At 36.7% G+C, this 21,245-nt stretch overlaps 1 protein-coding gene across 1 annotated transcript in view; it reads left to right on the forward strand.

The window, feature by feature from the left end:
• AKAP6 (A-kinase anchoring protein 6) overlaps positions 1-21,245 on the forward strand; it is a 236,437-nt gene that overhangs the window by 183,378 nt on the left and 31,814 nt on the right. The window contains 2 exon segments of the mRNA XM_009290373.1: positions 1,788-2,012; positions 19,919-20,134. Coding sequence (XP_009288648.1) covers positions 1,788-2,012; positions 19,919-20,134 — 441 coding nt within the window.

Genomic DNA, 21,245 nt, shown 5'->3' on the forward strand with positions numbered 1-21,245 from the left:
TTTTAACTTCTAACAATGGTAAAATAGAGGGATATGGTTTTTAATATTACTTTCATCTAAGGTGAACAGTGTGGAATGGAAATACATTAGAATGAAATGTCAGTGGTGCGTACAGTTTAATCTGTGAAATTTTGTCCCCTGTGCTGAATATTACTCTGTCTCAATTGCATATTAAACAACCCTATCAAGGCAGGCATTGGCATCTGCTGTGCTGACACAAATTGTGAATTAAATGAAATTGATGTCCTCTGTCGTATATTTATGAAGACGGACCATTCTCTGAAGTATTCTGTTTATGAAGAATTTATGATTGCAAACTGTTCCAGAACAAAAAAGTGGCAATAAATTCTTTTTTGTGACCCTACCCTCCAAGGGCATTGATTTCACCTCCTGCTGCTACTTTTGTTACAGCATAAAAACAATAGCTAGTGCTGGATTCCACTGAGGGTCTTCAAATTATCAATATTTGCACCATGAAAATAGAAGGGTGTTGCCAAGAAAGCATGTTTTTCACTTATGATCTCCTAAAGACATTATTTACAGAACGCCACATAGTAGATTAATGTCTGCTGGTCTAATTTTATTTGTGTTTTAAAGCTTATTTTTGGAAGCTAACTTCATTGTTATAAATTATATTCCAGTAACTTTCTAAAGCATGCATTTTCAACAGACAGCCATACCGGGTCACCTAAAACTGTATCTTCATGTTACGACAATTAACCAGTCGTTAATTATCAGTTTAAAAGGTTATTGGATGTGATTGCCAGTGTATATTCAATATTCTACAATCAGTAACACAGATCTAGTGCTTATAATAAGTGTCAGCCTGACAGCCTCTTATAGGTCAGATAAAATACTGCTTGGCATAGAAGAAGCAGGCAACAGCGTATCTCCCTTGTGATGTTAAAGGATGGCCTTTCAAAATGCTGAAAAGGAAGGTAACTTTCTGTCCGTGGCCTCTCCAGAATATTCATTATGCTCACAGCGTCCACTATCAAAATGTTATTCAGTGGTTCTTTTATTAGAAATACTACTTTGAAAAGCTGTAGTAAATTAGTTTCATCAGCCATCAGAGGTGAATGTTTATTCTGGTCCATTATTTTTAAAGTGGATGCTTAACATGGAGAACTTAAATTCGAATTTAGTTGCCTAAATAATTGGCCTGATGTTCAGGAACATTGAGGCTTTGCAATTTCTAGCTTATTGGCATCTGAATGAGTTCATCCACTTTTAAAAGCAAACCAGCTGGTTTGTGACCTACCTACTCCTGTATACAACCTTAGGGCTACAAGTTTGGAAACTGTGTCCTGACAGTTCATACCTCAAAAAAAATTTCAGTATTTCAGCGTTTCCCCAGAAACTTAGAGAGTACCTTGGATAAGAGTTTGGTGAACTCAGTGCTTGTCATATTTTCTGTTGCTGCCTAGAAACCAGTAACTCTCATGGTCATAAGCATCTAAAGCCATGGACAAACTCTGTAGAGTAACTACTTTAAAAAGTTATGTACCATTTTGTCTCCTCTGTCCATAGTTGCTCTTAATAAACATTGATTTATCAGGCTTCCAGCAAAGTCAGTGACACAGACAGAACAGCATAAGTGAGAAACAAGGATACAAAAAATGAAATTGATTGAAACAAGGAAACAGAGAACTAAATTGATTGATATTAGAGTAATTATTAAAAATACCACATCTCTAGTCATCTAACAGATGCTTCTTGTTGCACATGAACCTGTATATGCTTTGGTACATAAGACTAATCTATGTTTTCTTTATCTGATGCATTAGAAAACCCTAGGAGAGAAGATCCAAGACACAATGGTAGGGCACAGTGGGTTAGGTCCACGTGACCTGCTCTCGCCTGAAAGCGGCAGCCTGGTAAGGCAGCTGGAGGTCAGGATCAAAGAGCTGAAAGGGTGGCTGAGAGATACAGAGCTTTTCATCTTCAATTCCTGTCTGAGACAAGAAAATGAAGGAACAATGAATGCTGAGAAACAACTGCAATATTTTAAGGTAATAAAAAAACAATCATAGTTTTCATAGAGAAACTCCTCTTTATGGTAGGATAAAATATTTATCTTATACATAACATAATGCAATGCATTTACATATGTAATCATATATTCATATTTTCAGCCTCATTTATGTACTATGTGTTTATTCATGTTGATTTTATTGAACCTTTACAATAATATTTATTCCTTAAACTTTTTGCAAAAGAGAGCTTTAGAAGGCTAATCCCACTGCAATTGGAAAGCAACAGTATTCTTTCATTCTACTTCACTATAAAGCTAAGTTTTGTCACGAAAAGCTTCACTCTGAATTTCACTCCTTATATCAGTTAAATTAATTAATGTGTCGTGTGACCATCAGTTTAATAGCCTATTTCTCTGCACATATGAGTCAAGAATAGCCTATTTGAGGTCACATTTGCAAAGATATAAATTTAGCATACATGAGAAAACATTCAAGTTTGTGGCAAATAGGTATGTGGAAAAAGACATATACACTGTGAGATTTGCATTAATCTAGGCCACATCTTAAGCCTAAGCCTGAAGATTTGTGGAAAGGAGGGAAATGAATTGTAGTCACAATGCTATATTCAGATGGATAAGCTCCTTCAACTGAAGGCCAGCATTCAGCTTTGCAACTGACTTAATGGAGGTTGTATGTTTTGTTCCATTCCCCAAAAGTAGTGGGACCATTTAGGAAAGAGGACTATTAAGTTAGCAAACAAACCTGGTAGAACCATGCAATTTTCTTCTGTTCATAGCTATCACTTCTAAATACACCCTCACCTGAATCATCATTACAGGTCACTTTACTCTGCAAGTGATCTTTGACCAAAGAATAAGAAAGGAATCACAAGTAATTGTTGAGCTTCAGAGGTAAAGAGGTTTTTCTCTTCCACTAGTAGTACATCAGGGTGTCTAGAGCAACAGCACTCTTAAGGTGATAGACAATTTATTAAATACTCACCTCAAAGCGCATGTTGCAAACACTTCTAAACACACTTTTTTATACAAGCTTTCAAGAAAACAACAGCAGAAAAATTACTGTCTTCCCAATTAGTCGTTCCTTAACTCTTCCTTTTCCAACCATGGGGATTAGTGAGAAGGTTGTGTCAATGTAGATAAAGTTGGAAGGGTTTTTTTCAGGTTCCTGAGCATGTCCATTTGAATGTAATTTTAAGTTTTCTTATGATATCTTTTTTTTTTTTAATGATTTGTTGTCTTCTGCTAATGGGGGAAAAAAAATCATGCTGATTCTGTTTGTTCTGTAAGCAAACTTCAAAGCTAGTGATTATGAAGAACTGTTGATAGACCTGCAGAACTTCGCAGCAATAGATCCATGTTTTCCATAGGAAATGCTGGATGCTTTTTATTTCTGTGGAAAATATGGCATTTATTTAAGTGCATAACTATGGATTTAAAAATATAATTTCAGACAAAACTGTTTTTAAATATACATTTATATATATATGGCTTAGACTTTTTTATATATATATATATATGTACGAACAGAAATACCATAGCAATGTTACTTACATATTTGAAATGTGCATAAATCTCTCAGACGAAATCTTTTAATATATATATGACGTGATGTCATGCCAAGAGCTCTAGAGATGTTAAACAGGATAGTACCACCCACCATGATGTAACCAGAGTATTTCATTACTCGGTTGATTATCTATTAATTACATAAATAATACATTAATTATTTTCAAAATGGTAGCCATTAGAGTATAAAAAATAATTACCTATCGAATATGGTGAGAGCACATCACTTTGTCATATATATTAAACCATCTTTGTCTCATTAAATCTGAAATCCACTATAAGTAAGTTTTCCATTCTTCACTGATCTCCTGGGGAAGTGTTTAAAAGAGAAAATGGATATAATTAACAATACTGCAATGTATAATACATATATTTGAGAAGGAACATTTAGAACATTTTCAAAAACATTAGCTATGCCACTAGTAGAAAACCTGCTGGGGTTTAGTTTGACTTACTTCCCACTTAACTTAAGAGTTTAACCTTATTACTGCTTTCACCATGGTAAGTGAATCATTGTTTCTTAATGGAAAGTTATTGTGCTGCACCATCCCGATTATACACATAGCCACTGTACACAGAGAAACATTTTTAATAAAATAAACTCAACAATGCTGTTGATTTTCATTCCATAATGTTATGTTTTAAATTACACTTATGCCTTAGGAAAAACAGTTATTTCGTTTTTCAGGTATTTTCCTTTCATTTTGCAGTTGGAGAATGAATTGAATGTATAGTTCACATGCAGTTGGGACCCAAGAGGAGAACAATGTGGTGGGAGGAGGGGTTGTTAAATTCATTAGCAGGAAATTATTTTGACGACTTTTTCTTTTATAAAAAATCATGCCATATTAATTTGAGTGTTCTTTTTATTAAAGAATGTACTACTGCATTACTTTTCTTTTGGGATATTGCTGTGCAATAAAACTGCTTAGCATTTCTATAGTACTATCCAGTCAAGGAGCTGTACATGCTGCACAAACATTAATGAACTAAGCCCCACTAAACCTTTAAGGTAGGTATTATTATCCCCGTTTTAGAAATGAGGGAAATAGAACGCATGGAGATTAAGTGACTTTTCTAGGTATTCACAGAAAGTCAGTGGCTGTGTTAGGGTAGAACACAGCTACAGTGACCCTAATCTTTGGCGCTAACCACAAGGCAGCCCTTCCTTCCTTCCTTCCTTCCTTCCTTCCTTCCTTCCTTCCTTCCTTCCTTCCTTCCGGTTACTTCTCAGTATATTCCATTTTCATATGTGATGAAAAGAGACTGCTTCCTTGCGTTTACCGCTGTTTCTTCTCTATATTCAGAGTTCAAATCCTGCTGAGTATGTTTGGCTGATTTTTTTTCCGTTATTATTAGCATATTTAGATATTAAAATTACTAGAATATTATTAGTTAAGGACATTACCCAGCTTATGTATGGTCCTGTATTTCTTGGTTTTGTGGAAACTATGTGGTATACTTTGGTCAGCCCAGTGATCTCTGTGGAACACAATGTGCAGCCAGTATGCAGAGCCATTTTGTTACTCATTCCACCAGCTTTCAGTGCTCCTGGCTGCCTCAAACATTTTCATATTTAGTTATGAAGGAGAGGCACGAACTTTGCTTCAGTCTATAGTGACACTTGCTGGCCATTCCACAGCAGCATTAAGTGAGCTTCCAAGTGTAGCCTAAACCGTGCTCCTGTCGAGAAGGGGGAAAGAGTGAATGCAAGTTGCCCAGCTGTAAAGGGGGAAGCATGGGTGTCTTACTCCCGGTTTGTTTTCTTCTGTTGCAACATGAAAAACCCATGAATCTGGACTAAGAAAATCAAGAGATTGACTTAAAATTCATGAGATCTTCATAACTACAAATATACATTTATTTTATTTATTCATCCTTTATATTTCTGTTCTGCCTTTCGAGTCCCTTGAGTTCATGTTTTCTAGCTTTTCACTGAAATGATGAGGACCAGAACCAGAAACATACTTTTTAAATGAAATAAAAGATTCTCAGGTAAACACATAATTCTGGCAGCTGAAAGACCTAATGTCATGAGATTAATAATTGGCACAACTGATTTCCTAACCTAATGATGTATGGCAATTTTGTGGGTCAGGAGAGATTTGGAGCAGGAAAGAATGAGGAGCAAAAATAAAAAGAATTCACATTCTTTCATGAAAGTTTTAGTAAATTTCATTTGAGTAAGGTCTAGCCAGAAATTTGTGTGCTTGTTGGCTTTGAAGTAGAAGTGTGCTGCCACATTTGCTTTTATGTGTCTGGGACTTCAAAAAGCATGCTGTTTTCTCTGCAAAATGCCCTCCAAAAGACAGCAAGGGAGCCTAAATAATTAGTCATATATTTCTGTCACTTGCAATAAAACTTATGACTTTAAGTGTTCAGTATAGAGAAATGACCCATCAGCATCAAAAAGGTAGTTGTTATGGCTTTGGCTCACAGACCAGCTACTCAAGAAGCAGCTTAAACTTGCGAGTATCTGTCCATCTCAGAACCCCTTCTCAATCACATAGAACTGGGAAACCTTCTGCTGCTTTCAGTAGCAAGATTTATAAAGGATCCTGTTCTCCTTCCCCTCCAAACTTGGTTTGGAGGGGGAACAGGATTCTCCTGTTCAGAACAGGATTTTAGCAGAGGTTTTCTGCTAAATGGTGTTCTTTGGCAACAATAATGCTGCATTTCATGTAGTTTTCTGATCTGGTTTTATTTGAAGCAATAAGCAACATGCTGTATATATTGTCATACCTGCCTCCTAAATCTGTATTTTGGCCTTTAAAAAAGAGAGACCTGATTTTCAGCAGTACTGAAAGCTTGTGGTTGACATTGACTTTAGTCGATGTATTCATTAAAGAAATCAGACTGCTTATTCGTACCAAAAAATGTTGGAAATATTTTCTCATTTAATATTTCTAAAAGTCAATGGTCTATTGAATTCCATAGCTAGTAGTATTTGTAGCCATTTCTGTTTGCCTTATAAACAGTGTAAATTATCTGATGCTTGTAACTATTTCTAATGACTAGACTCACTCAGAAGTGTATGTTTTCATCTTCCACTAAATTTGTGACTGAGCATAGCAGATGATGCAATGTCATTTAAAAAAAGGTATTTCTCAGCATCATCTCTTATTTCTCCAATGCCTAAAGGAACTGAACTTTTTGATTAAACAATATAGGTTCCATTGGTAATTAATAATCAATCAGTTAATCAGTTAATACTTCTTATAATGCTTTTCATTTTAACTGAAAAATTTGCATAAGAGTCAGCACTGCACATCTTACAAACAATTATTTATGTGATAATTCTATCACATAAAACATGAGTGAGTTTGGGAGCATATAAGATTATGGCCAAACTGAAATCGAAGAAAAGTATTAACTTTGAGTAAAGGTTTGGAGACTCAGAGATTGGAGAAAAGTGCTGGCTGTTCCTACAGGTGCCAGAAATCGCTTTTGCTACTGCATTTTGGATCCTTTACAATTTTTGGAATGATGTTCCTGGCAGAGCTGCAATCAAAGAATTACAGAAATTCAATGTGCATGTAACAAAAGTATGCAAAACAGTTTCCAATAGAAAGTCCAAAAGAAGTCAAGCAGGATTTAATCCTTTTTATACCTCTAAGACGATAAAAAAATGTTGTAATAATTTTAATAAATTTCTCAAAAAGAGTGTGACTTCAGAGCCCTAAATCTTTTCACAGATGAAGAAATGTTTACCCAAATTTTGTTTGGATTAAATTTTAACAAACAGGAAAGCATACAGTATTAAATCTTATGAAAAACAGGTAGGATTCCAAAGTCAAATGTAGCCTGATGCCACTTGCAATGGTTTGAAGCAAACTCAGACTGAATTTACATGACCAACCATCCCAAAGCAGCACTTCTGTAGACTGCTTAAATGAGAAGCCACATCTTTATAGTAAAGCAGCTCTACATATTTTTTGCCAAAAATGTGATATTTTGGCCCTAATACAATACATGGTTTAATAGCTCTAATTTGATTTTAGTATACTAAAATATCAATGCTCAGTACTATATATACACACACACACGGTACTCAAATACTTAACATACTCAAATGTATCTCAAATTTTGATTTAATATACTTACTGAAAGAAAGTTCAGTTTGTGTTTCAGTAAGTTCTCCCTATTTAAGGCAACACTAATACTATTTACAGTTCCCATTTAGGACTAAATATCCCATCTGAGATAGCAGCTTTCATTCCATCATCCCATTTGGACTGTGAAGCTTGAACTGTGAATTCTCTGAGGTTTTTTACATCGTTACTTAGTTTTTAATTACTCAAAATCTCAAAATCATAAACACTATCTGGTTGTCTAAAACCGTTTTGCCCCACAAGTGCTCCCTTTGCTTGGGGAAAGAAAGGGGCACAGAAGATCTTGCCACCAGGGATGGTTAGATCTGACGTGCTGCAGGGTTCCACACAGATATCATAAAGTATCTGCATGCAGTTCTAATTCAGCAGTGGCAATGGGCTTCTGGACTAAGATTGGGGTGTGGGATGGAGGTTACTGTAGTAACAGGGGGAACCCTGAGTTCAGCAGAGCTCAGATACAGCAATTACTCAAACTCAAAATTAATCATAAACACTATCTGGTTGTCTAAAACCGTTTTGCCCCACAAGTGCTCCCTTTGCTTGGGGAAAGAAAGGGGCACAGAAGATCTTGCCACCAGGGATGGTTAGATCTGACGTGCTGCAGGGTTCCACACAGATATCATAAAGTATCTGCATGCAGTTCTAATTCAGCAGTGGCAATGGGCTTCTGGACTAAGATTGGGGTGTGGGATGGAGGTTACTGTAGTAACACCGTTTTGCCCCACAAGTGCTCCCTTTGCTTGGGGAAAGAAAGGGGCACAGAAGATCTTGCCACCAGGGATGGTTAGATCTGACGTGCTGCAGGGTTCCACACAGATATCATAAAGTATCTGCATGCAGTTCTAATTCAGCAGTGGCAATGGGCTTCTGGACTAAGATTGGGGTGTGGGATGGAGGTTACTGTAGTAACAGGGGGAACCCTGAGTTCAGCAGAGCTCAGATACAGCAATACACTGAATCTTTTGGTGGAGGAGAGAATAGCCTAGTGGCTATTTTTAGGCTATTAATTCATATTTTGCTTCCTTCCTAGCTCTATTTTATGAACTGTTCCCTTATTTCTGGTATACCAAGATGATTACCCTGCATAGTCATATGGTAGAGGTATGTTTAAACAGGCTAGCTTTAGATACCTACAGTGCAGAGATCTTGTCTGAGCTTCTTTTATAGTAACTGGGGAGGGGAGAAGCACTTTTGGGCTGCAATTAATCTGTCCTGTTTTAGGCATCTGGCTACGGAGAAGATGTACTGTACCTCAGAAAACCTGCTTCTAAATGACTAGCTCAGGCTTCAAGTTTTCCATTAGCTCAGATGAATCCCACCCAAGGAATCATCAGGAATGTCTTTAAGACTTGAGGGACTTGAAGATGTTGAGGCAACTGCAATCCCAGCTCAGAAAGATTTACTGCTAATACCTGTGAGGTTCTCCCACACTAACTACAGGCTTATTTCTTTTCCAGAAAAGTTGAGCCCAAATTTCTTTCTCAGCCCTCCTGAATGTGCAATAGGGTGCTTATTTGAACCAGTGCCTTCTTGTTAACTGGAGCTCATGAGAAGGAGGCAATGGGGCTCTTGTCCCTGTCTTTCTTACTGTACTGGGATGGTTTGCATTTAATTCTCATGTCATGATTAGGCTTGTAAGACTTGAGGTCTGACTCAAGCTGACTAACACGGAAGACACCCTGGCTTACAGAGAAAGCTGTCCCAGACTGGCCTTTGCAAAGTAAAACTTGCAATTTCATAGTGACAAATGGCTTCCTTCCGCATCAATGACATCTGCAGATTTTGGGCTATATGTCCCCTCTCAGTCATGGCTTTTTGAAGAATCAGATGTGTAGAAGTGAAAATATCTGACTTGGTGTCTTTTGAGAGAACATTCTCAGCTCCATCATTTATTATTGTCATTATCATTGAAGATATAATTGATTTTCTTCTTTTGACCCACCCAAATGACTCCCTGAAAATGTGACTGCTTATTGTCCTGCTATTGCCTTGAAGATCTATTTACTGCAAAACCAGAATCTTTCTCTTCTGTTACTACCAACCTGGAAAAGGAAAAGGAAAATGAGAAGGCGGCAAAAGATGACAAAAGAAAAAAAGAAAGAAATATTTCCCCTAAAAATAAGCCAAGATTGTCTTGCACTAATTTACAGTGAGGGGTGGTACTTTGGTTGGCCTCTAAGCTTTATTTCCTTTGTTAGTGATAACATATAGAAAAACAACTACAGTGTGGACTGGAAATATAAGAGAGAGAACAAAAATTCACTGTACTCTCTCCACTAAGGTCCACTTTGTACTACTGCATGTGATTATACGATTTATTTGATTGTCTATAACTGCCCCTTTGGAGCCATAGCATTGCATTTTCAGGTGCAAATCTCTCCAATATTAGTGGATTATTGATTGAATAGTGTTCTCTGGAGCCATTAAATCCTACTAACAAGGTTCTTCTTTAATTGGTGGATCATTGACCTAGTAGACCGTTGCCTAATTTTGGATTCAGTACTGGACAGGTTTCCCAAGTTTCATCTTTGCATGTAAGTTAATAGATCATAGTCCCAATAGGGAATAGTATTATAGATGTATTAGTACCTTTACTCACACTAAATATAATTTCATACTGCCAGGAAACCCATCGATTTTAGTAGAATTATTTGCAGGGTAAAGTGTAATTCAGTATGAGTAAGAATATGAATGTAAAAAGAACAGGCCTTCAGTATACATTCTGAAGTGTTATTGCAATCCTTATCAGATATATTATGTATCACAAGTATGAGACGTCAGTCAGGAATGGGATTTGCAGACTGGCAACATATTACTAGAGACAGCAGAGTGGCTTAGATTATGCTTGCTGCATAAAGTCAATGGAAAAAAAAAAAGATGTATGTGGATTGCTGTCCTTTGCAGGATGATTCTCTTACTGGTCTGTTAGGAAAGTGCTGCATTTCCTCACCACAGAATAAAACGGAAGGCCTGGCCTCTAATCTGGTGGATTTTCTGTGCATTTCGCCAATGGCTGATGATGTAACGTCATTTGTAGTGCACAACCTTTCCCTTTATCACAATGACGCTTATTTTCATGTTTTGGGCACAATAAGAGGAATCTCGTTATGTTCTCTCGTCTAAGCTTTAGTGAAGGAAAGAAAGCCTGTTTCATGCCCTCTTTGCTTTCATCCTATCTAGTCCTCTTACCCCAATCCTGTTGTCCAGGCGATGGAAGAATGGCAGCTGAAGGTGCAATAATATGAGTAACGCTGAGCCTCTAAGACCATCATACACAGTCACGTCATCCAGACTTTTGGCTTTCGACAACCCTTAGCTTTTTGACTGCCATTCACAGTTCATCTTGACCACATCACCTGCTTCTGTCCTCACCTCAAATTCTAGCCTTCTCATAGCCCTGGGGCTGAACTCCGCATGTCAAAGCCATGTCTGTCTAACTTGTACAAGAGGCAAGTTAATGTTAATTTAAAATTTAACGTATTTATGCAAACACTTGCCTAGAACTTATTTATACAAGCAAGATACTTAGGTAGGCTAGCCTACTTCAGATACGAGCGAACCTATCTCATCGCAGTGCTGCCTGGCTCTGGTTGGTTCTGCTGCAAGTAACTTCTCTTGTTGGGGACTTTTAGTTTTGTCTTGAGGTGAAACCAAAAAATGCGTGTCTGTGTGTATATTTATCACTAAGATATGGCAAAAGAATGAAAATAATGTTTTTATGTTTTAATGATATATCCATTCTGAGGATATATCGTTGCTTTTTCGAAATAAGATGAGGAACACCATTTCTAGAAAAGCCTGCTTGCTGTCCTTGTGCATATACAGACACACATGAAAGCACCATAATATATTCTCCTCTGTTTACCCCGGAGCAGCTCAAGCTGTACATTTTTGAATCCAGGCTAAATTTGCTTCACTGACACAAGAAAAAAGCCAAAGGAAATCTTTTTTCCCTTACTCATTAGATGTGTTTATTTTCCCTTTCCTATCACCCTGCCTGTCCTGAAGTCTCCAAAAGATTAGTCTAATTTATTTTATGTTTGCTGCTTTGCCATAAAAAGGTAATAACAATGCACTGCAGGATGTTTTTTTCCTGTAATTCAGAATAGGGTAAATTCTCACTACATTTCGGAATATACCAGGCCCATTGCACAGGGACAGCAAAAATGCATGTCTACCATCTGTGGGGGAACTACATTAAGAAAGGTACTACGTACAATATTAACATCTGAACCTCAGCCAGAGGGTTACAGGTATTGATGTACATCCATGCAAATAAGTTTTTCCTTTAAAGCCTCTTATATAGCTCTGAGGCAGGATACAAAGTTTTAACAGTTTTAACTGTTCATTAAAGATGGCTGAAATTCTGATACCTAATAGTTTTTAGCCAATTGGAGGGGGTTTCTTGGCATCTAAGGTGTGATGTATGTTGACAAACATCTTGATTTCTTTTAAGCTGTAATTCTAAGTGAATTCCAACAACTGGAAGTAAAGTTGAGCCTAACTTATGCCTCACTTGATTTTGTAAAATTTCCACCTGTACCTTAAGTCATTTAATCTCTTGAATTTCCACCCAAATTCATTTGAAACTCTGCCCAGTGTGGTGATCTAGCACAAATTTCAGGTTTGTAATGTCTGCTACAGGCAAATGAATTTTTGGGTAGCATGGTTCAGGATTCATTACAAAAACAAAACATAGCACTGATACTTATCCTACCTGTCTGATGCTTTCCCTACTTTTATTTTAGCATCTGGGGGGGGCAAAAAAGAAACCCTAGCAAATTGTGCCACTTCTTTCAATATTTCTCTGTTGGATCTGTTTCTCTGGAAAGAGAACTTCTCAAATTGAATGAAAAGAGGGCATGAACTGAAGGCATTTATAAACACAAACAGTGCCAGATTAGAAAAATGGATCCTCCTGCCATCGCGTCTGGCTCCTCTGTCTGAATGACTTGGCTTATCCCCTGGAACAAAGTTAACCCAAACTTTGCAGTGTGTAGTAAATAGCTCTAAAATATTTCATTGTGAAAATGAATCTAATTAATCCCCTGTACGAAACACAAGAGAAATCAGGCTTGGAAAATCTACGTTGTATTTCAGTAGGGAAGATGCATTTACAACACTGTTTTTCTTTTATTTTTAAAAGTTACCTTCCTGTAATCGCACACTAGTTTAGAGCTAAGATAGGAGCGTCTTAACAATAATGGGCACTTTTTTAACAGATTATTGCCAAAAGTGCATTCTTTATTCCAGGGAGACACTGTAATAGATACCAGCACTTTAGTAATGATACAAGCAATCTGTAAGCTATTACAGTTTCTTTTATAGTAACTTAATCTTCATATTGTTTTATATGTCTGGAATTTTAATAGTGTTTTTAATTTATGAAGATAAGTATATTACATATTACTAGTTACATGGGAATATTAGCTAAATATCAGACCATTGAACTATATTCTTACAAAAAAATATTTTGAAGTACTTAAATGAGCATAGGAATAGAACAAAGAAATTAAAGAATGTCGTGCAGATATAATAGGAGCTTTTATGGAATGAGCCCAGAAGCATCTATTCTGGATTGTTACTGTTTTTAATGCATATATTGTACTTCTAGAAAAAAATGGGAAAGAACATGGGTACTTTTAGAATGCTATTTAAAAATGCATATTTTATTTAAAATAAATATATTTACCTAATTAATAAATTTATTTGCATTATTGATTGCAAATAAACACAAATTCCCATGTAATTTTTTAATGCTAATGAAATGAATGAATATAAGCACTTGCTTATATGTAGAATGTAAGCGCCTATGTAGATTCTTGAAGCCAGTGCAAAAATGAAGTATTTTTTCCTATTAGTTCATTGCCATTTTTAACATGTATAGAAACATGCACAGTTCACAAGGAATATAGTGAACTGTGCTCAGACTTGTAAGAGAGATATCGTAACACTTTGCTAAGCAGTTGGTTACAGAGAGATATGATCAGCGTAGCAATTTAGTGGTTGTAATGCTATTAACAGTAGGGCTTTTAAATAAGGAGAACCAGTTTGCTGTTTTGAAAGAAGTCATATTCTATTTTAAACTGTCATTCTGTATTTCTGACTTGCAATTAGATGATATTTCTAAAATGTCAGTCCCAGATTCTGTTGTGACTGTCATCGTAATAAAATGTGACAGCAAAGATATTATATCAATATTTTTTCCATAATTAGCATTAAAGATCTCTCAAGGGTTAAGTAGAAAGGTTTTCCACTGAATGGTCTGCAAGCCTTGTGCCTTTAAAATCTTTTAATATAGCCAAGACTGGTGACAACCAGGAGACAAATCTATGAGCAAACCCGTTTGGAGAGAATAGTTTTGTGGTGTGTGATGTATGTTACGTAAATGAGCTTATTAGGACTCTCATCTATTTTATTATTGGTGCCCAATTTAATAGAGGCATTTAAAAAACAATATTTCTGCCTGACTCCTTGAAATGAAGAAGATACATTGATATAATTGAGAGCAAATGATTGCATGTTGTGCCATTTAATCATGTCATTTTTCAATTGCTGTTTTTTGCACTTCACTCCATACTTATAGAATATTTAGCTTCAGTATAGATTAAGTCCCACAGTATGCAACTGAGTAGAGTTCCCATATTAGGTGACATTTTCTTTTAACCTTGAAATCAGCAAAAGCACACAGGTTTGGCAGTATTTTTCTAAAAGATGACAAGTCATCATTCATTTCCTATCTTTGTCATTTAGCTTTTTTATTTTGAGGAATTACTTTCTTACTAATATTTTGGGGGGAATTATTGGGTTCTTTTTCATTCAGAAAAAGAAATTCTTATTTTCACCATGTGTCCTGTAAAGATGGAATTTGAAATACAGGGATGCATCACCCCAGACAAGAGAAGTTCCAACTGGCATTGCCATTTCACAGAAAACACTGAAAACTAAATTTTACACAGCATTTGCGACCATTTTGTTTCCTGTTTTCCCTTTATTGGTGTATTAGTGATGTTAGCCATGATTCTTAAAGTTTTGCATTAGTACTTTTGAAAACTGAAGTGCTGCGCTAGCTGAAAATTAGATGTAAAAAGGCAATTTACATTTTTTTAAGAGTTGCAGTTTGGGTGTGGTACTCAGAAGGGTAGCTTCCATTCTCAGATTTTGCCTTAATTTCTGCATATGGCTGTTGTACTAAATAATAACAGTTCCATCTTCATTTCGTCTTCCATCAGGCAAGAACTGATGTAATAGGAAGAGTATCATTCCCTCCCTCGCATACCCACATCCTGTAACAAGGAGAAAGAGTAAGCCTTTAACAGACCAAGGTTAGACAGAAACTTCCTCTTGGATCTGGTCATTCCAGATTTATCTGCAGTCGAGCTTCTTTCATTTTCCTAAAAACACCCAGTATTGCCCATACACAGAAACACCACATAAGCCTAGAAATAGCATTTGTCTCAATATAGGTTGGCATTGCTTCTGAACCTGAAAGCACAAAGAAACTCCATCTGTGTAAGTTGCCATTTGTCATCTTCTAACTATTTTCAAAGCTCTGGGCACCTCTACATGGACCTTTATTATTCCTAATTGTAGAGGGAAAGCAAGAAAGATGGAAACGGTTGAAAGAACTTCAGATCACATAAAAATGAATTCCCCAAACAATACGTAATAAATGGTGCTACAAAAATCCTATCTCAACATTTTATGTAGCGATTATGTGTGGATTATGTGGATTTAAGTGAACGAAACTAATCTTAAACTGACTTCTAAACTATTTTTAAGCACAAGTCGTCCCACTGAATTCACTGAGAACCTTGGTACTTTTAAACGATTAATATTAAACACCTGCTCAAGAACCTTGATGTAACAGTGCTTCAGTGGCCAACTCATCTACCGAGTCGTGTGAGAAAGCCGACTTCCCATCCGTGTCCTTCCGTCATGCAGAGCAGGCTGTGCGGCACAGCTCAGGCGCTGATACACTGCAGGAAGGCTGAGGGATGGAGGGGCACTGAGGCCTGAGGGGCTCTAATATTCCTCAACTTCCCACCTTTCTATGCCTCCCACACTCTCTGGCACTGCCTAAAGCTGCACACGTGGTTCTGGTCATATGCCATTCTCTTAGGAGTCACAGAGCTATGCAGAGCACCTTCTGTTCAGATCATGGCTACTTCCATCCCCATAGATAGTGCCATTAGCCCATGGCTTGGAAAGAGTGTTTGATGTCATTCGACTCAGCAGGGGCTTTTCCAGATGATTTAAGGCATGGTATTAACAAGCTGTGAAAGTAGTTTCAGCTAGCCTTTTTTAGCTATGCGGGCGATAACTTCAAAGCACTGAAAATAGGAGTAGGCAGAGGGAAGAAAAATCTTCCAAGATTCTAACAGCACAGACAGGAATCCTCAATATGGGAAAATATGACTCATAATAACATTGTAATGAATAACACCTCAGTGTTATCAGGGTACCTGTTGCAAAGCAAAGGACTCAGACACAAAGTCAAGTTCATACACGGCAGCTGCAGTTACTGTGTATACTCTTAGCCTGCAGCAAAAAAGTCAAATACATTAATTTGAGTTTCGCTGCAAATGATTTAAGTGAATGTTTCTCCCACATTTGCAAAGGTTTGGATTGTATTTACAGTTACCGCAGCTCAACGGACACATGATACAGTGCGGCGCCACAATCGAAAGTGTATGATCTCTTAATCTATACTTCAGCAAATCTTCTGCACACACAGGAGACTAAGCGAGCCTAAGTGATGCTCCTCAGTCTACTGTTAGATCATTTCCTAATTTTCTGAACTGTCAGGTACCCAGTAGCTTACTGTAGCAGCTGTAGACCATCAGGCCCAAGCCTCAGTAGAGGTACACATCATCTTTCTTTTCCTTTTTTTTTATTAATCATGAATTATAGCTGTTAATTCACAATGTAGAATGTACCTTGCAAATGATTAAAGTAACCATGGTCCTGGAAGCGTACTTTGTGTGTACAATTGCCATATTGTCAGGTTTTTATAGAAGCATGCCATTTTAACAATAGCAGAACATGGATGGATATACAACGCTGTGAGATGTCATGTCATAGGATACAGGCAATTATTGTGTCCCTTTAGGACATTGTATACCAGACCCTAATACTGTGTAGATTCATTATTGTTAGTGCTATTATATAGGGTTTAAAGATGTCTTTACATGATTAAGTTTTCTGGCTTTTAAAGTATTGATGCTATAGCCAACTCTTTCAACACGCTGTTAGATACAAGCACTTCATTCTTCTCCTGCTTAATATTAACCATAATATCATGTAATAAAATTGAAACAAAAGTGCCATAGGCCTAATTGTACTGTCACAGCCATGTAAATCAGAAATAGCTTCAGTAAAGCTACTGTTACTATGCTGGTGTAAAATTGACGTAAATTAGAAATTACTTGGATGCTGTAGCTCTGCTTGCAGATAACACAATGTAAAGGCCTCACTTAAACTCCCATATAATGGCTTATGAATTAAATACTCCTTACCTCATCATATTATATGATATTGTATCAAAAATGAACAATATTTATAAGGGATGACATAATCAGGTAGATCAAGGTAAGTTAATGTTACGAGGCCAGCTTCCGAGCTGTATTGACTTCCATGAAGTTAATGCAGATCTACACAGATTTGACTGCCATCAGTATATAACTTACCATCACTTCCATAAAACTGAATTGCTTAGCTGTTATACAATGTAAAATAAGAACTCTGACTTTATCTTTAGATAGATTTTTTGGGTTGGGTTGGGTTGGGGTTTTTCTGATGTGATGTTAGGCTAATGAACAACATCAGAAAGGAAATGTGCCAGACATGGTGGTTACATCAAGAACTATGTAGGCAACTAGTAATGAACTCTAGGAAAATAAATAAGGGCAAGTTCAGGAAACATAAGTGAAAATGCAGCTCTGGTATAAATTGAATAATAAAATTCCTGGTCATATTTTGCCATAAATAGTGGTTTGGGAATTTGTCATTCACCTTATTTAAAATTCAGAAGTATTAAAGGTACAGGGTTCTCTCATTATAGAAGTAATAGAATTCTAGCTATTACAGAGTTAGGGTAATTTAAATAGCTATAGAATGCATTATATCAATAAGTGGAACATCTGTATGAAATGTCCACCTGCTGATATACTGCTCAGTGTACTTTACAATGAAATGTACTTAATCATTTTAAGACGTCTTCTAATGAAGCCTTATCAGGATTAACATTTTGAACACAAATACTTTTAGGCATTAAAACTTCCACTTTAAATGAGATTGCATTGTCTTGTTTACCCTTGTTGATTAATAAGCAATCTGTTAACTGTTAGAACGGCCCAATTGTGCCAGTGAAAGTAGATTAGTAATTCAGCTATGTTTGTGGGTTTAATCATCATTTCTCTTGAAGGCTTTGAATAAAAAAAATCGCTTGCACACTATCCATAGGCAAAGAAAAGGTATATATTTTTAGATGTGTATACCGATGTTTTGCTTCAGACTTTCAGCTTAGTATTATTGATCAAGCACATACTTCCAGCAGCAAAATACTCCTTTGAGGTACAACATTTCTAAGTTTAAATCCCAATTTTTAAGGAAAAAGTGATATGAAAATCTGGAACCTGAATTCACTTTCTATAGAATGTTATTGTTTTGCTAATAAAATTCAGGAGGGCAGGTCCTGATTTTTTATCAGTTAACGCTTGTGAACAGCTTTGAGAGATGCAGTGGCTTTTTTTGTTTGCTTATTATGATTAACTGGAAGCTTAAAGGCAAATACCCTGTCTTCAAAAAAGGTGATAGTTCAGATTTTCTCATGGGGTCATGCACTTTCATCCGTGGCATCCCACAGAGGGAAACAGATGTTGGCAAGTTACAATTTAAATTGTCTGGAAAGCTCCCACGTGTGGAACACAGTCCTGTTAAATTCAGGAGTAGCACAGGCCTATGATAATAGTTGCATACTTGAACCATGCAATACTATACAAGTATAGGGTCTCAGAAGCTGGGCTGAAGCAGTCATCCACAGATGCATTTGTGCCTTGTGTACCCCAGCTTCATAGATATTATTATTAAAACACATTATGAGTTAATAAAATCCTGATTTGAACTTGAATGACGGTAGAGTGTGGTTGTGGATAAAACCATGCTCGAAAGCACCCCATGCCATTACCTGCTTCCGGGTGGTAGCTCTCTCTTTAGTTTTGGCATGCAGGATGCACTATTTATACTGCTATTCAATGAGATTCTCGGTGTAGTTACTTAGTTTTCTGGCGTAGAACCAAGATATCCTGGCTCCCATCAATATTCAGCAATACTAGGGCTTAGCGATTGTCTCCCATCATGCAGTTCACGTCAGACTGCATTCTTGGTAGCACTGGAATCGGTATGATGAAATAAATGCAGTGAATAACTCATCTTTAAGAAGGGTACAGTTATCATAGTATTCCTACGTCTACTTGAATATGGAACTACCCTGAAAATATTTTATGATAACAAAAAACATCCGTAAAGAATTTTATACTGAATTTTCTCCTTCTTTAAGGTTTCTCCTCTGACAGGGTACCTATGACCCATAATTTCTATTGTTTTTTCTAAATATATATATATTCTCATTGCATGAATACAATTTTTCCCCCGTTTTTTTCTGAAGAATTTCTGAAGCTGATTATTGTCAGGGTAACTCATTTCAGATGTGTCCCAGTTGAACGAAGAAAAAGGAAGAATAAACTTTTATACTGTTTTCTCCTTCTTTAAGGTTTCTCCTCTGACAGGGTACCTATGACCCATAATTTCTATTGTTTTTTCTAAATATATATATATTCTCATTGCATGAATACAATTTTTCCCCCGTTTTTTTCTGAAGAATTTCTGAAGCTGATTATTGTCAGGGTAACTCATTTCAGATGTGTCCCAGTTGAACGAAGAAAAAGGAAGAATAAACCAGTCTACACCATAAAACTTTCAACATTATTGAGACAGTTAGCTATGTATGGCATTTGTTTGAAGGAGACTGAAAGTAGCTTTATTCCTTCTGTGCTATTACGATTAAGACTCTGTTTATCTGAAAATAAAACATTAAGCTTTGACACTAAGTATGGGAATTTATGGAAGAGCTGAAAAAACTATTGTAAGACAGAAATTGGGCTCCATTAAATATCAGATAATAGTTAATGTTTTAATTTGCAAAGTATTCCACACTGACATCTGTTGTTTGTCTGTCCTGCAGTCTCTATGCTGTGAGATCAAACAGAGACGTCGTGGGGTAGCCTCTGTGCTGCGATTATGCCAGCACCTCCTGGATGACCAGGAGACCTGCAACCTAAATGCAGATCACCAATCCATGCAGCTGATAATTGTAAACCTTGAGAGGAGGTGGGAAGCCATTGTCATGCAAGCTGTCCAGTGGCAAACAAGGCTACAGAAGAGATTGGAAAAAGACTCGGTGAGTGACGCTTGCTTTAAAAAGATCTCATGTGGTTTCGTTCTTCATGAGAGACACTTTTTCAGTGCAAAACAAACATTCATCTCAGAGTGTTTTCTTCTGACTGAAGATGCTATTCTTAGTATTTACTGCCAACAAGTGAAGCTTTAGTTTTTCACAAAGCATTGTATTCTATGGACAAAACTGATTAATAAGATAAACTCACAATATACATGTTCTGTCTGCTGGATATTTAATCTCATCACAACTGATCCTGTCAAGTAATGAAAACAATCTTCTCCTGTTGCCATGTTGCTCAGTACCTAACAGAACTGGGCTCAGAGACATATTTCACTGATTGTAAATATATTTCAGAAAAAGTATTTTCTGTGTAAGTAAGACTGGTTTTAATTAGCATCCCAGCAGTAGATGTGTATTTCACATAGAATGCCATGGGTATGTGATTAATATACAATTCTGTGCTATTTGAATATAAGTAAAATGCATTAATTTGCTTTTATCTCAGGGAAATGATTCCTAAGAGGCAAAACAGCACTCTGCTTAAACCATCCGTTAAGTGGCATAAATTAGACAGGTTTTCTACAGCATAAAACTATATTACAAAGCAGTATCTGCAATTAAACAATAAACCATGGGGGAACAAAATAATCCCTACTGTAACACCATTGACTGTAATGGATGAATTGGCTCAGGATGTTATGTGCTACTACCATAATGCTGAAGTCTGTATACTGCAGCTACATTGACAGCAATGATAACCCTACGTAGTGCATACACTGAAGAGCCTTGATGAGATTTGAGAACAAGTGACGTATATTTAGCTTACCTAATTCTTTAGGATTATATCAAGCAAATTAAAGGAAAAAATGCTTGACATTTACATGCTTCCTAACAATTATCTGACTAACAGTGAAATACTACTTTTGACTTCTTTTTGTTAAAGTTCCTTTACAAAAATAACAGAAGCTGTAATTCTCTTGATCAGTTGCAGTAATGTAGTATGAAGATATGCAAGACATTGTTCAGGAACACTAGTGTTGTGGTTTAACCTCAGTCAGTCGGCAACTGAGCACCACACAGCCACTCGCTCACTCCCCAGGAGGGAGCTGGC

This window comes from Aptenodytes forsteri, unplaced genomic scaffold, assembly GCF_000699145.1.
Source record: "Aptenodytes forsteri isolate BGI_AS27 unplaced genomic scaffold, ASM69914v1 Scaffold108, whole genome shotgun sequence".
Classification (NCBI taxonomy): domain Eukaryota; kingdom Metazoa; phylum Chordata; class Aves; order Sphenisciformes; family Spheniscidae; genus Aptenodytes; species Aptenodytes forsteri.